Genomic DNA, 25,233 nt, shown 5'->3' on the forward strand with positions numbered 1-25,233 from the left:
CGGGACTAACCGGGAACTATACAAAGGTCCCCCTGAGAAAGTTCCCTTGGGGCCATCGTGCCATTCTCCTTACTATTTGTATGTTGTATTTATTATGGATCCCCATTAGATGCTGCCTAAGCAGCAGCTACTCTTCCTGGGCATCAGCAGAATTAAGGCAGTTTATACAATTTTAAAACATTACAATACATGCACAGATTTCACAACACACTGTGTGCCCTCAGGCCCCCACTACCACATATCTACATTACTAAATCCATGTGTATGTATATTGCGTATGTTATCGTGTGTGTATGCATGTGTCTGTGCCAATGTTTGTGTTGCTTCACAGTCCCCGCTGTTCCATAAGATGTTTTTGAATCTGCTTGACAGCTCGGTGCATTCAACATGCAATATGCAATATGCTCTGAAAGCAAACATGTTGACATGAGTACCCTGATATCGGGGAATTTGTACCATTCTGAAAAAATTGTTAGCCTCTCACAAATAGAAGTAATGATGAAGTCAATCTCTCCTCCACTTTCAGCCAGGAGAGATTGACATGCATATTACTAATATTACTTACTATTAAGTATCAATAATGTATAACATGTATCAATATGTTTCCATTCACTCCATTATCCCAGCCCCGGGCTCAAACTGCTGTCTCCCAGCGTTAGTTCATGCATCTCTTACTACCTTTTTTTTCTGTTCTCTTATAGCTATCTTAACTCCAACTGCCTGTCGTTCTGACTCCGTCTTCTGCTCTCCCAATGGTCATCCTCTCCCTCCTCCTTTCTCCTCATGTGGTGATTCCTTACCTGTTCTCTCTCCCTCCTCCTTTCTCCTCCTGTGGTGTGTTTCCTTACCTGTTATCTCCCCCTCCTCCTTTCTCCTCCTGTGGTGTGTTTCCTTACCTGTTCTCTCTCCCTACTCCTTTCTCCTCCTGTGGTGTTTCCTTACCTGTTATCTCTCCCTCCTCCTTTCTCCTCCTGTGGTGTGTTTCCTTACCTGTTCTCTCTCCCTCCTCCTCCTTTCTCTTCCTGTGGTGTTTCCTTACCTGTTATCTCTCCCTCCTCCTTTCTCCTCCTGTGGTGTTTCCTTACCTGTTCTCTCTCCCTCCTCCTCCTTTCTCTTCCTGTGGTGTTTCCTTACCTGTTCTCTCTCCCTCCTCCTCCTTTCTCTTCCTGTGGTGTTTCCTTACCTGTTCTCTCTCCCTCCTCCTTTCTCTTCCTGTGGTGTTTCCTTACCTGTTCTCTCTCCCTCCTCCTTTCTCCTCCTGTGGTGATTCCTTACCTGTTCTCTCTCCCTCCTCCTTTCTCCTCCTGTGGTGATTCCTTACCTGTTCTCTCTCCCTCCTCCTTTCTCGTCCTGTGGTGATTCCTTACCTGTTCTCTCTCCCTTCTCCTTTCTTCTCCTGGTGTGTTTCCTTACCTGTTCTCTCTCCCTCCTCCTTTCTCCTCCTGTGGGGTTTCCTTACCTGTTCTCTCTCCCTCCTCCTTTCTCCTCCTGTGGTGATTCCTTACCTGTTCTCTCTCCCTCCTCCTTTCTCCTCCTGTGGTGTGTTTCCTTACCTGTTCTCTCTCCCTCCTTTCTCGTCCTGTGGTGTTTCCTTACCTGTTCTCTCTCCCTCCTCCTTTCTCGTCCTGTGGTGTTTCCTTACCTGTTCTCTCTCCCTCCTCCTTTCTCCTCCTGGTGTGTTTCCTTACCTGTTCTCTCTCCCTCCTCCTTTCTCACTGTGATGGTGTCCCTGTATTCATGTCCTGTGTTTTACGCTGTAGATGGTTCTTCATCACGCAGCCTTGCATCTTCTCATAAGTGTGTGCACAAAAGCAGTATGTCCGCAGCTGGGCATGGTTCTGCTCTCTCATCTCTCTCTCTCAGGCAAAAGGGTGGGTAACATATAGAATGCATGAGTCCTTCAGACTGAACACTTTCTAAAGACCAATTATATAATACATAGCCTGGGGGACAGTGTTGGGCTGGGCTTTTCTCATTTGTTGCACCATGATCCTTTTGCTACTTCTGTCCATGTTAGGGGCCTTCAGTGAGTAGATGGACAGACCTTTCAGACATGCATAGGTTGATTTTAGATCATTTGGAAAACGTATGTCACTATTTCAAGGCCATTCAAGGCTCTTCTGAATTGCAGTCACTTAAGTGAATTGGTCGACAACTTTCCACAGTCTGAGGCTTCTTATTTATTTTAACATTTTTCAGACTTCTCTTCATTTCCTCCCATTCGTTTCATTTTATTTCCCTTTCATAATCCCTTTTGTTTTGACCCTTAGATGTTGAGTGTTGTACTCTGAGTAAACTGGATGTGCTGCCTTTTACACTAAACCTCAATTAGTTATAGTATAACTGTTTCTATTTTGTGCCTATCTACTAGCCTCTAAACACCGACAGAAAAGCCACTCCCCAAAACAGGAGGGTGGACGCTCCTCGGACAACTCCAAAAGCAAAGACCTGTCGGCCAGCGAGGCACTGATCCTGAGGTCAGACACGGCCAAGCTGCGGTCAGACTCTCATAGCCGCTCTCACTCGCCCAACCATAACACCCTGCAGGCGCGGAAGGCCGAAGTGCGTGATCGTGACTCCACCGGGCTGCGCGCTGAATCGCCCAACCCTGGCTCCCGCTCCTCTTCGCTCAAGCAGAAGGGCCTGTCCTCCTCCTCGGGGAAGTATAGCCCCTCTAGCACCTCCTTGGCGTGGTCCTCCTCCCCCCAGCATGACCAGAACCTCCCTCCCAAAGTCAGCCCCTCCACGGCTTTGCTGGACCCGCCCAGAGAGAGATCCAAGTCGGACTCGTACACACTGGACCCGGACACCCTACGGAAAAAGGTCCCTCTCGCCTCAGAGCCACTGAGGGGAAGGTCCACCTCGCCTAAACCCAAACTATCTCCCAAGGACAGGTGCAGCAAAGGAGGTGACATGAACATGGAGAACCGCAGCCCATCACCCCATGTGACCCAGGAGGACCTCCACAGGGAGGTGGTGATGTGTACGTCTATTGCTCTTCTTTCCGATGATGAAGGAAATGATGAGAACGTTGACGTGAGCAACACAGAGGAGGGCTCTTCCAAGGTACACTTCAGCATCTGCAAGGTGCCCATCAAGGATGAGCTGGAGAGCAGTCGCTCGTCGGCAAAAGTCAGCCGCAAGACCTCCAGCCGCCACGTGCGCCCCAAGAAGGACAAGTCTGGCCCGCTCTTCAAGGGCGAGAGCTCATCAGGGCTCACCGAGACCACCAAGCAGGCTATGTCGCCCTCGGTGGCAGAGTGCGCCCGGTCGGTCTTCGCCGCGTTCCTCTGGCACGAGGGCATTGTCCACGACGCCATGGCCTGCTCCTCGTTCCTCAAGTTCAACCCGGAGCTGACCAAGGAGCAGGCGCCCATCCGCAGCTCGCTGGGTGGCCAGGGCGGCCAAGAGGAGAAGGAGAGCAAGCTGATGAACCGCCACTCGCTGGAGATATCTTCGGCCCTCAATATGTTCAACATTGCCCCACACGGGCCCGACATCTCCAAGATGGGCAGCATCAACAAGAACAAGGTCCTGTCCATGCTCAAAGAGCCACCACTGACCGAGAAGTGCGAGGACGGCAAGGGGGAGCCCGTCTCCCACAAGGTGGCCACTCATCCCTTCATGAGGGCCAAGTCCATCCTGCCGCTCACACTCCAGCACCTTGTTGCATTCTGGGAGGACATCTCCATGGCGACCATCAAGGCAGCCACCCAGAACATGATTTTCCCCAGCCCGGGCTCCAGCGCCATCTTGAAGAAAAAGGAGAATGAGAAGGACACTAAGAAGTCCAAGAAGGAGAAGAAGAAAAGAGATCAGGCGGAGGTGCGCCCCAGGGGGAACCTGTTTGGGGAGATGGCCCAGCTGGCCATCGGGGGACCAGAGAAGGACACCATCTGTGAGCTGTGTGGGGAGTCGCACCCCTACCCTGTCACCTACCACATGAGGCAGGCCCATCCAGGTAAGATCAACAAGGTTGGGTTTGCTTTTATTCCATACGTTTAGAAATACACATGCCATGTCACTGTGCGAGGTTAGCCTACCTCTCACATATAAAGGTCAGACATGAAAATCCTATTTTGTTTTATTGATTGTGTGGAAGAAAAGAAAGCTGAACATGTCTTCATACCGAGGCGGATGGTGGCTAACCCCATGACACCGTATACACTGTAGCTCTGCTCGTACAGCAGCACTACTCAATATGATCTTAGCATAAGATATATGTATCTGTGTTCTATTTAAGTCTGTGGATCTTAGCATCATCTGGTGTGTTTTGGGCAGGTTGTGGTCGCTACGCGGGAGGCCAGGGCTACAACAGTATCGGCCACTTCTGTGGGGGCTGGGCAGGAAACTGTGGAGACGGAGGGATCGGTGGAAGTACCTGGTACCTGGTGTGTGACCGCTGCAGGGAGAAGTACCTGAGAGACAAGCAGACTGCTACCAGGGAAAAGGTACTGTACTGCTCAACGCTTCAATAGATGTTTTGTATCTTTACACATACATAATAATTTAAGAAATTTGTGTAAGTTAATAATTTCATAAAATTCTTCAAGCTTATGGGAACTTAACAAATACTTGGATAGTTAACGAACATAAGCCCTTAACAATCAGGATTTAACACTAACATATTATGCTCAATGTATTTATTTCTCACTGTAAAAGTTCAAAGGATAACCTTACTCAACCATGTCCTTTCATAAACAACCTTGGTAATATGCTCGTGACAAGTCATACAATGCATTATGTTTCCCCAAACTTCGACCTCTTAACCAACACTTAAATTGAATCTCTCTCCCTACACATCGAGGTGAAGCAGTCGAGGAAGAAGCCCCTGCAGTTGAAGATGCCGCGGGCGCTGCCCACCATGGAGGCCCACCAGGTGATCCGTGCCAACTCCCTTTTCCTGCTTTCCCTAAGCAGCGCCGCCAAGCCCAGCCTGCTGTGCCACCACCCGCCTCGCCCGCTTCACTCCCTGCTGCCCAGCCTCAAGGAGGGCGTCTCCGACGAGAAGCCCAACAAGATGGGCTGCCTCTACCTGCAGATGCTGGCCAGGTAAATGATAGCTATTGTGATGATGATCAAATTGAAAAGCGCTGGAAAGATTGGGAGGGAAGAAATGTAAGGTAATCTCTTTTTATTTTTGCCTCCCAGACAGTCTCCTTCTCGTTTGGTTTTATGCCCTTTGGGATGGCATTACACTTAAAGCGCTGTGGCAACGTTAGTTGAAGTGATGATGATCATACATTTTGGTTGTGTATAGTGTCTTATCCATATCTCATGGACATATTACACAGTGAAAACATGGAATTATTTGCTTTGAGGCAGCATCCACATGAATAAACCCAAAATATTTCAACTGCATTGGTACGTAAACCTGTCTCACCTCTTCCAGGCAACACACAGAGAACTTTGGTGGGTACCAGGATGACAACCTGTTTCAGGATGAGATGAACCTACATTCCACATCTGTCCCTGCACCCTACATCTCAGTCACCCCCGACGCCTGCCCCAACGTGTTCGTGGAGCCCGAGAGCAACATGAAGTCTATGCCACCCAGGTAACACACACACCTCTTTTTGAGAGTAGAGCTGAGCAGACTGATTATGTCTGTGTTTATTATATGTGGTTGTAGTGTATGTCATATCTGTGTGCGAGGGGGACTTGTATCAGTGTGAAATAGATGGTCAACATTTCTGTGTTCATGTCTTGCAGTCTAGAGACCAGCCCAATCACAGATAGTGACTTGTCCAAGAGGACGGTGTTCCAGAGGTCTTACTCTGTAGTGGCCTCTGAGTATGACAAGAAGCACTTGGCCTCTCCGGCCAGGGTCAAAGCCGTGCCCAGACGCGGAGTCCACAGTGGGGATGCAGGTGGGTAAACCTTCCCCTAAACCACCAGACCAGAGAGCCTTCGCCCTTATTATTATTATTATTATTATTATTATTATTATAGCCTACCAATGTTTTACTTTTAAACATGTTTGAAAAATGGTCCAAACAACAATGCATTGGCAGGGAAATTCAAGCAAAATCACTATACGGTGATAATGTATTTGGTCTATATCCTACTGGACAAACCTAATTTGCTACAGTTCTGTTTTTAACAGGTTAATGTTGCATGACATTGTATTAAGTAGATCTTGCATCAGAAATGGTTGGTGACCACTGCCCTATTGTGTTTCTTCTGGATTATTATTATTATTATACCGGTTCTTCTTGCCAGGATAATTCACATGCAAATTCCTGTGAGATGGTAAGGCCAAGGAGGGTGCAACTTGACATGATAGTAAAGGCCCTTAGTCCACACCCTTTCATGCGATGCCATAACAATTAGCCACAAGGTGGTGCTCCAACAGGCGATTGAAATTGAAACTTTGAAAGGTTTGAAAGGTTGTGCCCCTCACCCCTTATGACCTAGAGTCCTGAAAATTCAGTGTGTAGGTCCCACTTCTCACAAGGAACAAATTTACCTCAAGAACCCATAAGGTACACCATGATGAATTTCCACCATTTTGAATGTTGTTAAAAACACTCAAAAGGCTACTCCTCTGTCCATTAATGCTACAAACAAAATGTGGGGCCGTCCAGTCCATCATTAGAAATGGTCCAAAATACACTATACATACAAAAGTATGTGGACACCCCTTCAAGTGAGTGGATTAGGCTATTTCAGCCACACCTGTTGCTGACAGGTATATAAAATTGAGCAAACAGCCATACAATCTCCATAGACAAACATTGACAGTAGAATGGCCCTCCTGAAGAGCTCAGTGACTTTCAACGTGGTATCATCATAGGATGCCACCTTTCCAACAAGTCAGTTTGCCACATTTCTGCTCTGCTAGAGCTGCTCCGGTCAACTGTAAGTGCTGTTACTATGAAGTGGAAACATCCAGGAGCAACGACGGCTCATCCGCAAAGTGGTAGGCCACACAAGCTCACAGAATGAAGCATCTTTCTTCAGTTACAGCACTCACTACCACGTTCCAAACCTCCTCTGGAAGCAACGTCAGCACAAGAACCGTTCGTTGGGAGCTTCATGAAATGGGTTTCCATGGCCGAGCAGCCGCACACAAGCCTAAGATCAGCATGTGCAATGCCAAGCGTGCCAAGCGTTGGCTGGAGTGGTGTAAAGCTCACTGCCATTGGACTCTGGAGCAGTGGAAACAGGTTCTTTGGAGTGATGAATCACACTTCACCATCTGGCAATCCGACTGACGAATCAGGGTTTGTTGTATGCCAAGATGGCATAGCAGTCGGACATGTCTTTTTGTCTTGTCCTGTCCCGTGTCTCACTTTCCATCTACGGACTGAAAATACTTCCTGCAACCCGCCTCACTCAATGTGGTACGGATCTGCTATTTTTATAGTTTATAACTGGAACCCACATCAGGAACTAGCCAGCTTACTAGCTAGAAGTCAGTTATTCACTGCTTGTGGTCATCACTGTAAACTCGGACATCAGCCAGCCTCAGCCCGGTCAATTCCTGCCAGTCTGCGTAGCGCGATATCAACCCAGAGCATATCGGACTGCTTTTTCCCTACCATATCTCCGGATTCCAACCTCAAGCTCTGAACCTTTACACCAGATCATCGCAGCTAGCTAGCTGCTATCCGAGTACCTACTCCTGGCTAACGTCCCTGTCCCGAAGCAAGCACCATTTAGCCTGGAGCTAGGCCCATCTCCCGGCTAGCCAAAGAGATCCACCAGCCAGTTCTTGGGCTACAAATACCTCTTTTGCCAATTGGCCTGGACCCCTTGACTGCCGACACAGAGCCCCCCGATCCATCATGACTGGTCTGCCGACGTAACCATCCGAGGGGGTTTCAACAGGCTCTTCCGTTGTGATGTCGCCAGATGCCCATCTGCTAACCCCGCAAGCTGTCTGAATCGCCGTGTCTCTAGCTCGCCAAAGCGTAGTAACGACCACTGAATTGGCTCCCTGACATATCTAGTGCTACTCATTGGACTCTATGATCACTCAGCTGCACATGCCTCTCCCTAATGTCAAGATGCCTCATCTATTGCTGTTTCGGTTAGTGATTATTGGCTTATTTCACTGTAGAGCCCCCAGCCCTGCCCAATATGCCTTTGATAGCCCTTTTGTTCCACCCCCCACACATGCGGTGACCTCCCCTGGCTTAACTGGTGCCTCCAGAGACAAAACCTTGACAACCAGTTCTTATGGCCTTTACCCTCATCCTACCCCTCTGGTGATGTAGAGGTTAACCCCTGCAGCCCCCAGTACCGATTTACTAGACAACCAGTTCTTATAGCCTTTACCCTCATCCTACCCCTCTGGTGATGTAGAGGTTAACCCCTGCAGCCCCCAGTACCGATTTACTAGACAACCAGTTCTTATAGCCTTTATCCTCATCCTACCCCTCCTCTGTTGATGTAGAGGTTAACCCCTGCAGCCCCAGTACCGATTTACTAGACAACCAGTTCTTATAGCCTTTACCCTCATCCTACCCCTCTGGTGATGTAGAGGTTAACCCCTGCAGCCCCCAGTACCGATTTACTAGACAACCAGTTATTATAGCCTTTATCCTCATCCTACCCCTCCTCTGTTGATGTAGAGGTTAACCCCTGCAGCCCCAGTACCGATTTACTAGACAACCAGTTCTTATAGCCTTTACCCTCATCCTACCCCTCCTCTGGTGATGTAGAGGTTAACCCCTGCAGCCCCCAGTACCGATTTACTAGACAACCAGTTCTTATAGCCTTTACCCTCATCCTACCCCTCTGTTGATGTAGAGGTTAACCCCTGCAGCCCCAGTACCGATTTACTAGACAACCAGTTCTTATAGCCTTTACCCTCATCCTACCCCTCCTCTGTTGATGTAATGGTTAACCCAGACCCTGCAGTGCCTAGCCCCACTCCCATTCCACAGGCGCTCTCATTTGTTGACCTCTTTAACCGTAAAAGCCTTGGTTTCATGCATGTTAACATTAGCATTCTCCCTAAGTTTGTTTTATTCACTGCTTTAGCACACTTTACCAACCCTGATGTCTTATGCGTGTCTGAATCATGGCTTAGGAAAGCCACCAAAAATACTGAAATTTCCATCCCTAACTGTAACATTTTCTGACCAGCACTAAAACATCCTGTGGCGTTCTGCATCAAATAGCCCCCGCGATATGCAACTTTTCAGGGAAGTCCAACCAATATACTCAGTCAGTTCGGAAAGCTAAAGCTAGCTTTTTCAAACAGAGATTTGCATCCTGTAGCACTAATTCCAAAAAGTTTTGGGACAACGTAAAGTCCATGGAGAATGAGAGCACCTCCTCCCAGCTGGCTAGGAAACACTGTCACCACCGATCTATCTACTATAATCGATCATTTCAATAGGCATTTTACTACGGCTGGCCATGCTTTCCACCTGGCTACCCCAACAGCTCAGCACCCCCAACAGCAACTTGTCCCCCCTGCTTCTCCTTCACCCAAATCCAGACAGCTGATATTCTGAAAGAGCTACAAAATCTGGATCCCTACAAATCAGTTGGCTAGACAATTTGGACCCTCTCTTTCTAAAGAATTATCCACCGAAATTGTTGCAGCCCCTATTACTAGGCTATTCAACCTCTTTCGTATCGTCTGAGATCCCCAAAAGATTGGAAAGCTGCCGTGGTCATACCCCTCTTCAAGGCGGGAGACACTGTTATAGACCTATATCCATCCTGCCCTGCCTTTATAAAAATCTTTGTAAGCCAAGTTGACAAACAGATCACCGACCATTTCGAATCCCACCGGACCTTCTCCGCTTTGCAATCTGGTTTCCGAGCTGGTCATGGGTGCACCTCAGCCACGCTCAAGGTCCTAAACGATTTGATAACCGCCATCGATAAAAGACATTACTGTGCAGCCGTATTCATCGACCTGGCCAAGGCTTTCGACTCTGTCAATCACCACATTCTTTTTGGCAGACTCGACAGCCTTGGCTTCTCAATTGACTGCCTTGCCTGTTTCACCAACTACTTCTAAGACAGAGTTGTGTGTCAAATCGGAGGGTCTGTTGTCCGAACCTCTGGCAGTCTCTATGGGGGTGCCACATGGTTAAATTCTCGGGCCGACTCCTTTCTCTGTATACATCAATGATGTACCTCTACGCAGATGAACCCATTCTGTATACATCTGGCCCTTCTTCGGACACTGTGTTAACAAACCTCCAAACGAGCTTCAATGCCATACAACACTCCTTCTGTGGCCTCCAACTGCTTTTAACTTCTTGGCGCACCCATCCCGTTAGCGGGATCATTTTCGTCAACATCCGCTGAATTGCAGAGCTCCAAATTAAATTACTAAAAATATCAAATTTTCATGAAATCACAAGTGCAATATAGCAAAACACAGCTTAGCTTGTTGTTAATCCACCTGGCGTGTCAGATTTAAAAAAAGATTTACAGCAAAAGCTTTCCAAGCGTTTATGTTAGGACATCTCTCTCAGCAGACAAAACATTACAAACAGCTAGCAGCAAAGTAGATTGGTCACTAAAGTCAGAAAAGCAATAAAATTAATCGCATACCTTTGATCTTCGGATGTTTGCACTCACGAGACTCCCAGTTACACAATAAATGTTCCTTTTGTTCGATTAAGATTCGTTTTATATCCAAAATACCTCCATTTGATTGGCGCGATTTGTTCAGTAATCCACAGGCTCATGCAGGTCATGACGGGCAGATGAAAATTCCAAATAGTATCCGTAAAGTTCGTAGAAACATGTCAAACGTTTTTTATAATCAATCCTCAGGTTGTTTTTACAATAAATAATCGATAATATTTGAACCTGACCGTAGCTTTTTCAATAGCAGAGAGAGAGAAAATGTCTGCTCCAAGCTGTTGTGCATGCAAAACTCTGCTGGCACCCAGCCATCCTCTGACGCGATGTGATTGTTCTCGCTCATTTTTCAGAATAAAAGGCTGAAACTATGTCTAGAGACTGTTCACACCATGTGGAAGCCATAGGGAAATGAATCTGGTTGATATCCCTTTAAATGGAGGGAAGGCATGCAATGGAACAGGGAGATTTGTTTCTCTTAGGCACTTCCTGGTTGGATTTTCCTCAGGTTTTTGCCTGCAATATCAGTTCTGTTCTACTCGCAGACAATATTTTGACAGTTTGGGAAACTTTAGAGTGTTATCTATCCTAATCTGACAATTATATGCATATTCTAGATTCTGGGCCTAAGAAATAGGCAGTTTCATTTGGGTACGTTTTTCATCCAAACATCAAAATTCTGCCCCCTACACTCAATAGGTTAAATGCTAGTAAAACTAAATGCATGCTCTTCAACCAATTACTGCACGCACCCGCCCGCCCGACTAGCATCACTACTCTGGATGGTTCTGACTTATAATATGTGGACAACTGCAAATACCTAGGTGTCTGGTTAGACTGTAAACTCTCCTTCCAGACTCTTTAAGCATCTCCAATCTAAAATGAAATCTAGAATCGGCTTCCTATTTCTCAACAAAGCCTCCTTCACTCATGCTGCCAAACATATCCTCGTAAAACTGACCATCCTACCGATCCTTGACTTCGTTGATGTAATTTACAAAATAGCTTCCAACACTCTACTCAGGAAACTGGATGTAGTCTTTCACAGTGTCATCCGTTTTGTCACCAAAGCCCCACCACTGCAACCTCTATGCTCTCGTTGGCTGGTCCTCGCTACATATTTGTCGCCAAACCCACTGGCTCCAGGTCATCTATAAGTCTTTGCTAGGTAAAGCCCCGCCTTATCTCAGCTCACAGGTCACAATAGCAACACCCACCCGTAGCGCACGCTCCGGCAGGTATATCTCACTGGTCATCCCCACAGCCAACACTTCCTTCGGCCGCCTTTCCTTCCAGTTTTCTGCTGCCAATGACTGGAACGAATTGCAAAAATCCCTGAAGTTGGAGACTCCTATTTCCCTCTCTAACTTTAAGCATGAGCTGTCAGAGCAGCTTACCGATGGCTGTGTACAGGTACAGTGAATCTGTAAATAGCACACCCAACTAACTCATCCCCATATTGTTATTTATCCTCTTGCTCTTTTGCACCCCAGTATCTCTACTTGCACATCATTGTCTGCACATCTATCACTACAGTGTTCATGCTAAATTGTAATTATTTATGGCCTATTTATTGCCTTACCTCCCTTCTCTTCTACATTTGCACACACTGTACATAGATTTTTCTATTGTGTCATTGACTGTACAGTCGTGGCCAACATTTTTGAGAATGACACAAATATACATTTTCACAGTTTGCTGCTTCAGTGTCTTTAGATATTTTTGTCAGATGTTACTGTGGAATACTGAAGTACAATTACAAGCATTTCATAAGTGTCCAAGCCTTTTATTGAGAATTACATGAAGTTGATGCAAAGAGTCAATATTTAAAGTGTTGACCCTTCTTTTTCAAGACCTCTACAATCCGCCCTGGCATGCTGTTAATTAACTTCTGGGCCACATCCTGACTGATGGCAGCCCATTCTTGCATAATCAATGCTTGGAGTTTGTCAGAATTTGTGGGGGTTTGTTTGTCAACTAGCCTCTCAATGGGATTAAGGTCTGGGGAGTTTCCTGGCCATGGACCCAAAATATCAATGTTTTGTTCCCCGAGCCACTTAGTTATCACTTTTCCTTATGGCAAGATGCTCCATCATGCTGGAAGAGGCATTGTTCATCACCAAACTGTTCCTGGATGGTTGGGAGAAGTTGCTCTTGGAGGATGTGTTGGTACCATTCTTTATTCATGGCTGTGTTCTTAGGCAAAATTGTGAGTGAGCCCACTCCCTTCTTGGCTGAGAAGCAACCCCACACATGAATGGTCTCAGGATGCTTTACTGTTGGCATGACACAGGACTGATGGTAGCGCTCACCTTGTCTTCTCCAGACAAGCTTTTTTCCGGATGCCCCAAACAATCGGAAAGAGGATTCGTCAGAGAAAATGACTTTACCCCAGTCCTCAGCAGTCCAATCCCTGTATCAGTCTGTCCTTAATGTTTTTCCTGGAGAGAAGTGGCTTCTTTGCTGCCCTTCTTGACACCAGGCCACCCAAGTCTTCGCCTCACTGTGCGTGCAGATGCACTCACACCTGCCTGCTGCCTTTCCTGAGCAAGCTCTGTACTGGTGGTGCCCCGATCCCGCAGCTAAATCACCTTTAGGAGACTGTCCTGGCGCTTGCTGGACCATCTTGGGCGCCCTGAAGCCTTCTCCGCAACAATTGAACCGCTCTCCTTGAAGTTCTTGATGATCCGATAAATGGTTGATTTAGGTGCAATCTTACCTGCAGCAATATCCTTGCCTATGAAGCCCTTTTTGTGCAATGCAATGATGACGGCATGTGTTTCCTTCCAGGTAACCATGGTTGACAGAGGAAGAACAATGATTCTAAGCACCACCCTCCTTTTGAAGCTTCCAGTCTGTTATTCGAACTCAATCAGTATGACAGAGTGATCTCCAGCCTTGTTCTCGTCAACACTCACACCTGTGTTAACGATAGAATCACTGACATGATGTCAGCTGGTCCTTTTGTGGCAGGGCTGAAATGCAGTGGAAATGTTTTTTGGGATTCAGTTTATTTGCATGGCAAAGAGGGACTTTGCAATTAATTGCAGTTCATCTGATCACTCTTCATAGCATTCTGGAGTAAATTGCCATCATACAAACTGAGGCAGCAGACTTTTGGCCACGACTGTACATTTGTTTATGTGTAACTCTGTTGTTTTTGTCGCACTGCTTTGCTCTATCTTGGCCGGGTTGCAGTTGAAAATTAGTTGTAAATTAGAACTTGTTCTCAACAGGCCTACCTGGTTAAATAAAGGTGAAATATATATATATATGTATTTTTTTTAAATGCATAGTGCCAACAGTAACTTTTGAGGGAGGAGGAATAATGATCTGGTGCTGTGTTTCTTGGTTCGGGCTAGGTCCCTTAGTTCCAGTGAAGGGAAATCTTAATGCTACACCAGACAATGACATTCTAGATGATTATGGGCTTCCAACTTTGTGGCAACAGTTTGGGAAGGCCCTTTCCTGTATCAGCATGACAATGCCCCCGTGCACAAAGCAAGGTCCATACTGAAATGGTTTGTTGAGATCGATGTGGAAGAACTTGACTGGCCTGCACAGAGCCCTAACCTCAACCACATTGAACACCTTTGGGGTGAATTGGAACACTGACTGCGAGCCAGGCCTAATCGCCCAACATCAGTGCCCGACCTCACTAATACTCGTGGCTGAATGGAAGCAAGTCCCTGCAGCAAATGTTCCAACATCTAGTGGAAAGCCTTCCCAGAAGAGTGGAGGCTGTTATGGCATCAAAGAAGGGACCAACTCCATATTAATGTCCATGTTTTTGGAATGAGATGTTCGATGAGCAGGTTTCCACATACTTTTGGTCATGTAGTTCACATCAAAAGCATATTGCATGATCTGTTTGATTTAGAGTTCTTGATTTTGGCAAGCATGGTAAGGAGTACAGAAGTAGCTCAGACGAGGTCAGTGTGCCCAATTTGTCCTGATGGTGGCACAATGGGTCAACAGCTTGAACCCTGGCATTTCTGCTTGCAACTTTAATTACTGTTATTATTCCTCTTCTACCGTAACGCAAAAGTAAAATTCTAATTCTTGTGAGATGGTGAGGCCCAGGAGGGTGCAACCTTTTATGACAATTGTCCACATGGTGCCGCTATAACAACCGATTTAATGTGCACATTTTGCAAGGTCACACTCCTCACTGTGAGCTAGAGTTTAAAAAAAAAAAGTGTTACATAGGTCCCTCTCTTCACAAGGAAAAAATATGCCTCAATCTCATAAAGTCCACCATTATTGATTTTCCGCAATTTAATGTTTTGGGAAAAACACTCAAAACGCTAATCCTCTTGTACCGAATGACCGATCTGCACGAAAGTTGATGTCTCCCAACGCAACATTTCCTAGGCTAAAATGTCAAACACCATTAACCAATGAACTGGGCGGGTTCTTGCAAATTTGGTGCCAATCAGTCCAGCGCTCCTGGAGAAAGACATTTGAAGGAGTTAACATCATTGCTAATTGTCTAAAATACATCAAAGGCACATTGCACAATTTGTTTGATTAGGAGTTTGGATATTTGTCAAGTGTGGTTTGGAGTACAGAATTAGCTAATCCTAGGGCGATGTGTCCAATTTGTCCTGATGGTGGCACAGTTGGCCCACAGCTTGAACCAAGGCATTGCTGCTTGCTGCTTTAATTTATATATTTGTAGCACTGTCCTCCCCTCCAGATGTGGGCTCTTCTCTGTTGCGCCACCCCTCCCCGGAACTGTCCCGTCTCATCTCGGCCCACGGATCCCTCAGTAAGGGCGAGAGGAACGTCCAGTGGCCTGTCCTGGCCTTCGTCATTCAGCACCATGACCTGGAGGGTTTGGAGGTGGCCATGAAGCACGCCCTGCGCAAGTCTGCCTGCAGGGTCTTCGCCATGGAGGTAATGTCCGTCAAAGAGATACTCGTGCACATAACAGTTGGCATTTTAGCATGTCCCATCAGAAAATGTGTCAAGCTCCCTGGGAATGCTAACACTAGCTGGCCATGGAGATATGTCAAAGATAGTCATACACAAGATGGTGGACAGTAAGCATTTCCCATCAGAAAATGTGTCACGCTGCCTGAAGTGCCAAGTTCATGCTTACATTAACATTCAACAGTTAGCATTACCTCAAATGCTAACGTGATTAGCCTCCTTTTGAGGTACCTCAGTAGTCGCTAGACGGCCTTGTTAGAAAGGACAAATGTGTAGTATCTGAGATGAGAAACTGATCTGAAAATGTATTGTTAAGGTTGCTCCCGAGTGGCGCAGCGGTTTAAGGCACTGCATCTCGGTGCAAGAGGCGTCACTACAATCCCTGTTTCAAATCCAGGCTTTCACATCCGGCCGTGTTTGGGAGTCCCATAGGGCAGCGCTCAATTGGCCCAGTGTCGTCCGGGTTTGGCCGAGGAAGGCCGTCATTGTAAATAAGAATTTGTTCTTAACTGACTTGCCTAGTTAAATTAAAAACAATATATATATTTAAAAGGTTAGGTTAGGGGTCAACCTTTGTACATGGTTGGTTTTTGGTACTTTTATATGAAAGTAAATGAATACATTGCTTCAGGTCTTTGAAATGTAAAGGACTGTTTTCTGAAGTGAGTGAAAGCCACTCCCCCTCCTCAGGCGTTCAACTGGCTGCTGTGTAACGTGATCCAGACCACCTCGCTGCACGACATCCTGTGGCACTTTGTCGCCTCCCTCACCCCGTCACCCTTTGAACCCAAGGAAGAGGAGGAGGAAGAAAACAAAGCCCCCGGGAACAAGAAAATTGTGATGGAGCAGGTGATGTTTGATTAAGAATTCAGGAGCGAAGTGGTGGGGGGAGGTTAATTTTATTGCCGCTTTCTTCAACAGGTCTCTTGCTAAATAGATAATCTCAATGAGACAAACCTGAATAAAAAAGGCTTTTGAGGTACCAGTACAAAATATTCAGATGTTTTTTTTGTCAACTGAACTAAAACAGATGTATACTGTAATTTAAATGAATTAATCAGGCCCTATTCCCAGTCATTTCACATGATTAATTCATTTCAATTTACTTATTTCGTTATATGAACTGTAACTCTGTAAAATCTTTGAAATTGTTTCATATTGCGTTTGTTTTTGTTAAGTATACATGTACGTTTGTAGTCATTGCGTCCCTGTGTTTTTAGCTTCTTTTCCATTATGTTTTCTTCGTACACAAAGGAGAGAGACCTGGCTGTGTGTGAGCACCCGCTGTCTGACATTGTGATTGCCGGGGAGGCCGCCCACCCCCTCCCCCACACCTTCCACCGCCTCCTCCAGACCATCTCTGACCTCATGATGTCACTTCCTAGTGGCAGCTCCCTGCAGCAGATGGCCCTCAGGTACGATGGCCCTGTTGCTCAAAGTTTACCTCCACTTTCAACTCAAACCTGCCCTAAATTATTTAACCCTATTATCCACCATACACTTGGAACAGAGCATATTATCTTGTAATAAGACTAAAACTAAGGGAAGATATCTTAAAAGGTCAAATCCCTTTCTGTATATATATGAATAAGGCCCTATAATATTCACCACCGCTTTTTTCACTTTTTAACCTCTACGTGATCGATTTCCCTATACCGAGACGGTTGATGCTAATGTGACTAGAATGACTTATATGGGTAGAAAGCTTAACTTCCTGTTAATCTAACTGCATTGCCCAATTTACAGTAGCTATTACAGTGAAAAAATACCATGCTATTGTTTGAGGAGAGTGAACAACAGCTTTTCACGGGCTAATGGTTTGATACATTCACCTCTGAAGGTAAATAATGTACTTACATTCAGTAATCTTGCTCTGATTTGTCATCCTGAGGGTCCCAAAGATAAAATGTAACAGTTTTGTTTGATAAAATCCATTTTATAATATTCAAATGTAGGAATTGGGTTTTACAGTTTGAACCCCTGCAGTCTCTGGCTCCACAACCACCTGCCTGGCCATCTAGATGTGTGAAAGTTAGTGCATAAGCTAATGATCCGTCATGTATGACATTCCTGTGAGTGTGTAAACTTAAGAAAAATGATATGGTAATACAGAATTTATGTTCAATTGACCAATTCGACACATTTGGGCAGATAGAAAATATTGTGCAGTATTGCAATGCTTCACTGGATCAATCTGAAACTTTGCACCCACTCCTGCCATCTAGTGGCCAAAATCTAAATTGCGCCCTGACTCCTATATTATGGCCGTTCTCTTGCATTTCTAAGATGATGGAACCAAAAAACACATTGAAAACGCATGATTTTTAGTTTGTATTATCTTTTACCAAATCTAATGTGTTATATTCTCCTACATTAATTTCACATTTCCACATTTCCTTTCAAATGGTATCAAGAATATGCATATCCTTGCTTCAGGTCCTGAGCTACAGGCAGTTAGATTTGGGTATATCATTTTTGGCGAAAATTGAAAAAAAAAGGGTCAGATCCTTTTAATAACGCTCTTTCACATTCCGAGCAATTTTTCAGTCCCACAAAAAAACGGCAACAAAGCACCTGTGCAAAATAAGTCATGAACTTCTCTTTCAGTGTCTGATTGAATAGGTTTGGTATATGGTCGTTTAGCAGACACTCTTTTATTCATAGTGGCCAACATGTGACACAGATATTCTGTATACATGGCCCATGCAGAAATTTAACCCACAACCCTGGTGTTGCTAGCACCATCCTCCACTCGGGCTCCCGAGTGACACAGCGGTGATTGGGAGTCCCATAGGGCGGTGCACAATTGGTCCGGGTTTGGCCGGGGTAGGATGTCATTGTAAATAAGAATTTGTTCTTAACGGACTTGCCTAGTTAAATAAAGGTTAAATAAAAGGTACAAAAATAATTTTTAAAAAATAATAAAAATCTTCCAACTTAGCTACTACCACTTTACTGATCAATGTGAGCGCGTAATTCACCCTTGACCCGGAGTCTTTCCCCATCTATCTATCAGGTGTTGGAGTTTGAAGTTCAAGCAGTCTGACCACCAGTTCCTGCACCAGAGCAATGTGTTCCACCACATCAACAACATCCTGTCCAAGTCTGATGACGGCGACAGCGAGGAGAGCTTCAACATCAGTGTGCAGTCTGGCTACGAGGCCATGAGCCAAGTGAGACTAAATCCCATAGGAGATAGGGCCGTTTCCCGGGACCCATATTATATTAAGCATAGTACTGGACTAATAAGGTTTATTTAAATGGAGAATGATTTTTAAACCAGGACTAGGTTCAAGCTAGATCTGGCCCATTAAGTTTTGTGGTAGCTAGCTCGACCTTATGAAGGTTGGTAGAAAAGAGACTAGGTGAGACCACGGAAGCTGTCTGAGACCCAAGTGCAGACCAACAGATACCGGGGTTGTGTTCATTAGGGGATGCAACGGAAAGCTGTTTTTAACCTTTTTTATTCAGTCCGTTTTATTCCATTTAGTGCATAATGAACTTGACCCTGGATCGTCTGATACTTGTGCATTATTGATGAAATTATTGTTTTTATATTGGACTAGGTTTAGAAGTTATGACATTGTTAAACCTTTTCTGTTATCCTTGATGATTTTAAATTCATTGTATCCACTTGTGTGGCTAAAATTAGAGGCTCCATTGCTGCTATGTGGTTAGCAGTTTGTCTTTCTACTTTGTATGCATTAGCCTAAGCCTACCTATTGTGTTAAAAGCACACATTTTTCGCTGCTTTAACGGTAGCCTACCTTTCCTCTCCTAGTTGGGTGTGAGAGTTCAAGTGCGCCTAGTATATGTGGTATCATTGAAATAGAGTAGCTTGCCCACATGGGCAGAGAATCTCGTGGCAGTTAACTCAAATAGGAAATTTGATTAGACTTTAGATTACTACAGTGTCTGTAAATAAATATTGATGACGGAAAGAGTCGAGGTGCAATCAAAAAATGTAATCATCATTCAAAAGGAAAATGCATTTTCTGTAGGTACGGCTACTATGGTGAGCGAGCATTGTGCCTTTTCCGTTTCAGTATTGATTACCCATTTATTTGTCTTCCTGCAAATCGTCCTCCTAAAAATAGGCTATATCCTGTATGCAAAACATAGCAAGTGCCGCTGTCATCATTCTTGCTGCTTCAAGTTCAGTAGCCATACGTGCGAGATACGTGGGCGGAAAAGCACGGAGCAGTTATCTTTCCAAGGAAATGTACTTCCGAAATATGAAAAAACACCACAAAAAGATGCCCAGGGTCCCTGCTCATCTGTGTTAACGTGCCTTATGCATGCTGCAAGGAGGCATGAGGACTGAAGATGTGTCCAGGGCAATAAATTGCAATGTCCGTACTGTGAGACGCCTAAGACAGCGCTACAGGGAGACAGGACAGACCGCTGATCGGACAGGATCGAAACATCTGAACATCACACCTGCAGGACAGGTACAGGATGGCAACAACTGCCCAAGTTACACCAGGAATGCACAATCCCTCCATCAGTGCTCAGACTGTCCGCAATAGGCTGAGAGAGGCTGAACTGAAGGCTTGTAGATCTGTTGTAAGGCATGTCCTCACCAGACATCACCGGCAACAACTCCGCCTATGGGCACAAACCTACCATCGCTGGACCAGACAGGACTATCAAAAAGTGCTCTTCACTGACGAGTTGCGGTTTTGTCTCACCAGGGGTGATGGTCGGATTTGCATTTATCATTGAAGGAATGAGCGTTACACCGCGGCCTGTACTCTGGAGCGAGATCGATTTTGAGGTGGAGGGTCCGTCATGGTCTGGGGCAGTGTGTCACAGCATCATCGGACTGAGCTTGTTGTCATTACAGGCAATTTCAACATTGTGCGTTACAGGGAAGAACTTCTCCTCCCTCATGTGGTACCCTTCCTGCAGGCTCATCCTGACATGAGTCTCCAGCATAACAATTAGAGGTCGACCGATTAATCGGAATGGCCGATTAATTAGGGCCGATTTCAAGTTTTCATAACAATCGGAAATCGGTATTTTTGGGCGCTGATTTATTTTTTTAAAAATGTAACGCCTTTATTTAATCTTTATTTAACTAGGTAAGTCAGTTAAGAACACATTCTTATTTTCAATGAAGGCCTAGGAACGGTGGGTTAACTGCCTCATTCAGGGGTAGAACAACAGATTTTCACCTTGTCAGCTCGGGGGTTCCAATCTTGCAACAGTTAACTAGTCTAACGCAATAACGACCTGCCTCTCTCTCGTTGCACTCCACAAGGAGACTGCCTGTTACGCAAATGCAGTAAGCCAAGGTAAGTTGCTAGCTAGCATTAAACTTATAAAAAACAATCAATCATAATCACTAGTTAACTACACATGGTTGATGATATTACTAGATATTATCTAGCGTGTCCTGTGTTGCATATAATCTGACTGAGCGGTGGTAGGCAGAAGCAGGCGCGTAAACATTCATTCAAACAGCACTTTTGTACGTTTTGCCAGCAGCTCTTCATTGTGCGTCAAGCATGACGCTGTTTATGACTTCAAACCTATCAACTCCCGAGATGAGGCTGGTGTGACCGAAGTGAAATGGCTGGCTAGTTAGGAAATGTCCGGGAACCTGCAGGTGCCTTTGTGGAAGAGTTGGGGTACATCTCACAGCAAGAACTTGCAAATCTGGTGCAGTCCACGAGGAGGAGATGCAATGCAGTACTTAATGCAGCTGGTGGCCACACCAGATACTGGCTGTTACTTTTGATTTTGACCCCCCCCCCCCCCCCCCCACACACCTTTGTTCAGGGACACTTTGTTCCATTTCCGTTAGTCACATGTCTGTGGAACTTGTTCAGTTTGTCCCAGTTGTTGAATCTTGTTATATTCATACATGTTAAATTTGCTGAAAATAAACGAAGTTGACAGTGAGAGGACGTTTCTTTTTTTTTTGCTGAGTTTGTAATGGGCCACGTGAGAATTTCTGGTAATTGAACCTATTACTTTAGTTATTTTTGTGCATTTGATATTGCCTATAGGGCGTAAAATTGCTTGGACCATAGCTGGCAAGTGAGCTGTGTCACATATGCCTAAAATAACATTTAGATTGTAAAACCTTGTCTGTTATCCTATATGATTTTAAATGCATTGTATTCACTTGTGCGGTTGAAATTGACATATCTCTATATTGTCCATTCAAATGGTATCTATCTATATAGCTGGGCGATGTTGAACATCATTTGATCTTCCAGGAGCTGTGCCTGGTGACCTGTCTGAAGGACCTTACCAGTGTGGTGGACATCAAGACGTCCAGCCGTTCGGCCATGATCGGCAGCCTGACGGATGGCTCAACTGAGACCTTTTGGGAGTCGGGCGATGAGGACAAGAACAAGACCAAGTGCATTACCATCAGCTGCGTCAAAGGCATCAATGCCTCTAACATCACTGTGCACGTGGACAACTCCCGTGACATTGGGGTGAGTAGGGAGGGATTAAAGGGACATTTGTTTGTATTTATTTATTGCCTTGGCAGCAGCTACTCTTCCTGGGGTCCAGCAAAATTAAATGAAGGCAGTTATAGAATTTTAAAAACATTACAATACATTCACAACACATTAAGTGTGTGCCCTCAGGCTCCTACTCTACTACCACTATCACTATCTACAACACAAAATCCATGTGTACGTATGTTATCATGTGTGTGTGTGTGCATGTGTCTGTGACTGTTTGTGTTGCTTCACAGTCCCCGCTGTTCCATAAGGTTTATTTTTAAATCAAATGTTACTGCTTGCATGAATTGGAATAGAGTTCCATGTAGTCATAGTCTATGTAGTACTGTGCGCCTCCCATAGTCTATTCTGGACTTAGGGACGTGCACTCCAAAATCACATTTGTCAGATGTCACAATCTAAAATTCATGGAAAACTGTCTGTTTCATTGATATTAAAGGCGCTCTTCTCTAACTCCACAGAACAAAGTCACCTCCATGACATTCCTGTGTGGCAAAGCCGGGGAGGACCTCTGCAGAATCAAGCAGGTTTGGCCTCTTATTTCTATAGCCCAGCTCCAGGCATCTGAGTGAGTGGGTTTTTTGAATAAGGAAGGATTCTCTCTACTCCCCACTGCATTACATTTGACTCAAACCACATGGGGCACTGGTCAAAAGCCTCTGGTTAAAAGTAGATTACTACATGTAGCTAACCACAGGATATGGCAAACTTACAGCAATTGAATTTGTATTGCAATTTACTGTATGTTCATAAAAGCCATTTTCAGAAGAAAAAGGAGAAGCAGTACTAAACATTTTGATTCACCTTGGCATCAACACAACCTTCACTGACCAATCCCTTCCATCTCCCCTCTCCAGATGGACCTTGATTCGCGTCACATGGGCTGGGTGACCAGCGAGGTTCCTGGGGGAGACCACCATGTGATCAAGGTGGAGCTGAAGGGGCCCGAGAACACGCTGCGGGTGCGCCAGGTCAAGGTGCTGGGCTGGAAGGCTGGCGAGAGCATCAAGATCGCAGGGCAGATCTCGGCCAGCGTGGCCCAGCAGAAGAACTGCGAGGCTGAGACACTCCGTGTTTTCCGCCTCATCACCTCACAGGTCAGTTCACCTGTCAATCAATCGTACTATGAGCTCATAGGACCGTTCACCTGTAAATCACTCATAATATTACCTCACTGGTCGGTTGGCCAATCAGTCACTATGGGGCCAAAATGTTAATGTTTTCTTTCTCTACCACTTTAGGTCTAATAGAATTGGATAGGTTCAAGCTTTATCCTTAGTGTGCATGTGTTGTGTAGGTATTTGGGAAGCTAATCTGTGGAGATGCTGAGCCCACCCCTGAACAGGAGGAGAAGAACCTGCTGTCATCACCAGAGGGGGAGGACAAGGTCAGGGGTCGTAGTGTATACCAGTGTTTCCCAACCTTTTTCACCCACCCCCTATTTCACACTGTCGTTTTACAAATAAAAATCAGAAAACAAACATGATATGTTATTGTTTACCTGTCATCAGGCGCCATCAGACGCAGACCTGAAGGAACACATGGTGGGCATCATTTTCAGCCGGAGCAAGCTGACCAACCTGCAGAAACAGGTCAGTTGTCTGTGGAATACCTGGCCATTAACTAAAATAGTACAATACAACTACAACAACACAAAATGTGATATCTGGCTACAATAATCCTCAGTAGAAGGCTTTAAGGGTTCAAGTCCCTGACTCTGCTTCCCCTGTCTGTTATCTTCACACTTGGAATTGACTTCATATCCCTTTATCGCTTTCCCCTCCTTCCCCCTCCAGGTGTGCGCCCACATCGTCCAGGCCATCCGCATGGAGGCGACCCGGGTGCGTGAGGAGTGGGAGCATGCCATCTCCAGCAAGGAAAACGCCAACTCGCAGCCCAGCGACGACGACGCCTCCTCGGACACCTCCTCGGACGCCTACTGCTTCGAGCTGCTCTCCATGGTGCTGGCGCTGAGCGGCTCCAACGTGGGCCGCCAGTACCTGGCCCAGCAGCTGACACTGATGCAGGACCTGTTCTCGCTGCTGCACACGGCCTCGCCCCGTATCCAGAGACAGGTGGGGTGTACCCACAAAAACACTCAACACATAACAATAGATATTTATTTACAGTTGAAGTCGGAGGTTTACATACACCTTAGCCAAATACATTTAAACTGTGTTTTTCACAATTCCTGACATTTAATCCCAATAACATTTGCCTGTCTTAGGTCAGTTAGGATCACAGCTTTATTTTAAGAATGTGAAATGTCAAAATAATAGTAGAGAGAATGATTTATTTCAGCTTTTATTTCTTTCATCACATTCCCAGTGGGTCAGAAGTTTACATACACTTGCCTTTAAATTGTTTAACTTGGGTCAAACGTTTCGGGTGGCCTTCCACAAGCTTCCCACAATAAATTGGGTGAATTTTGTCCCATTCCTGACAGAGCTGATGTAACTGAGTCAGGTTTGTTGGCCTCCTTGCTGGCACACGCTTTTTCAGTTCTGCCCACTAATTTTCTATAGGGTTGAGGTCAGGGCTTTGTGATGGCCACTCCAATACCTTAACTTTGTTGTCCTTAAGCCTTTTTGCCACAACTTTGGAAGTATGCTTGGGGTCATTGTTCATTTGGAAGACCCATTTGCCACCAAGCTTTAAACTGATGTCTTGAGATGTTGCTTCAATATATCGAAATAATTTTCCTACCTCATAATGCCATCTATTTTGTGAAGTGCACCAGTCCCTCCTGCAGCAAAGCACCCCCACAACATGATGCCGCCACCCCCGGGATGGTGTTCTTCGGCTTGCAAGCCTCCCCCTTTTCCTCCAAACATAACGATGGTCACTATGGCCAAACAGTTCTATTTTTGTTTCATCAGACCAGAGGACATTTCTCCAAAAAGTACGATCTTTGTTCCCATGTGCAGTTGCAAACGGTAGTCTGGCTTTTTTTTATGGCGGTTTTGGAGTAGTGGCTTCTTCCTTGCTGAGCGGCCTTTCAGGTTATGTCGATATAGGACTCGTTTACTCGTTTACTCGATACTTTTGTACTTGTTTCCTCCAGCATCTTCACAAGGTCCTTTGCTGTTGTTCTTTGATTGATTTGCACTTTTAGCACCAAAGTACGTTCATCTCTAGGAGACAGAACGTGGTGTTTATACTTGCATACTATTGTTTGTACAGATGAACGTGGTACCTTCAGGCGTTTGGAAATTGCTCCCAAGGATGAACCAGACTTGTGGAGGTCTACAAT

The 25,233-nt window shown here is 45.5% G+C and overlaps 1 protein-coding gene across 1 annotated transcript in view; it reads left to right on the forward strand.

The window, feature by feature from the left end:
• Nucleotides 1-25,233, forward strand: part of LOC139380072 (E3 ubiquitin-protein ligase MYCBP2-like) — a 275,571-nt gene that overhangs the window by 216,156 nt on the left and 34,182 nt on the right. The window contains exons 53-67 of the mRNA XM_071122535.1: nucleotides 2,372-3,961; nucleotides 4,282-4,451; nucleotides 4,808-5,052; nucleotides 5,393-5,557; nucleotides 5,713-5,870; nucleotides 15,260-15,459; nucleotides 16,186-16,344; nucleotides 16,750-16,910; nucleotides 18,512-18,668; nucleotides 21,723-21,947; nucleotides 22,442-22,507; nucleotides 22,838-23,077; nucleotides 23,278-23,367; nucleotides 23,492-23,572; nucleotides 23,777-24,055. Coding sequence (XP_070978636.1) covers nucleotides 2,372-3,961; nucleotides 4,282-4,451; nucleotides 4,808-5,052; nucleotides 5,393-5,557; nucleotides 5,713-5,870; nucleotides 15,260-15,459; nucleotides 16,186-16,344; nucleotides 16,750-16,910; nucleotides 18,512-18,668; nucleotides 21,723-21,947; nucleotides 22,442-22,507; nucleotides 22,838-23,077; nucleotides 23,278-23,367; nucleotides 23,492-23,572; nucleotides 23,777-24,055 — 3,986 coding nt within the window. The remainder of the gene's footprint in view (nucleotides 1-2,371; nucleotides 3,962-4,281; nucleotides 4,452-4,807; nucleotides 5,053-5,392; nucleotides 5,558-5,712; nucleotides 5,871-15,259; nucleotides 15,460-16,185; nucleotides 16,345-16,749; nucleotides 16,911-18,511; nucleotides 18,669-21,722; nucleotides 21,948-22,441; nucleotides 22,508-22,837; nucleotides 23,078-23,277; nucleotides 23,368-23,491; nucleotides 23,573-23,776; nucleotides 24,056-25,233) is intronic.

This window comes from Oncorhynchus clarkii, chromosome 22 (assembly GCF_045791955.1).
Source record: "Oncorhynchus clarkii lewisi isolate Uvic-CL-2024 chromosome 22, UVic_Ocla_1.0, whole genome shotgun sequence".
NCBI classification, from domain to species: domain Eukaryota; kingdom Metazoa; phylum Chordata; class Actinopteri; order Salmoniformes; family Salmonidae; genus Oncorhynchus; species Oncorhynchus clarkii.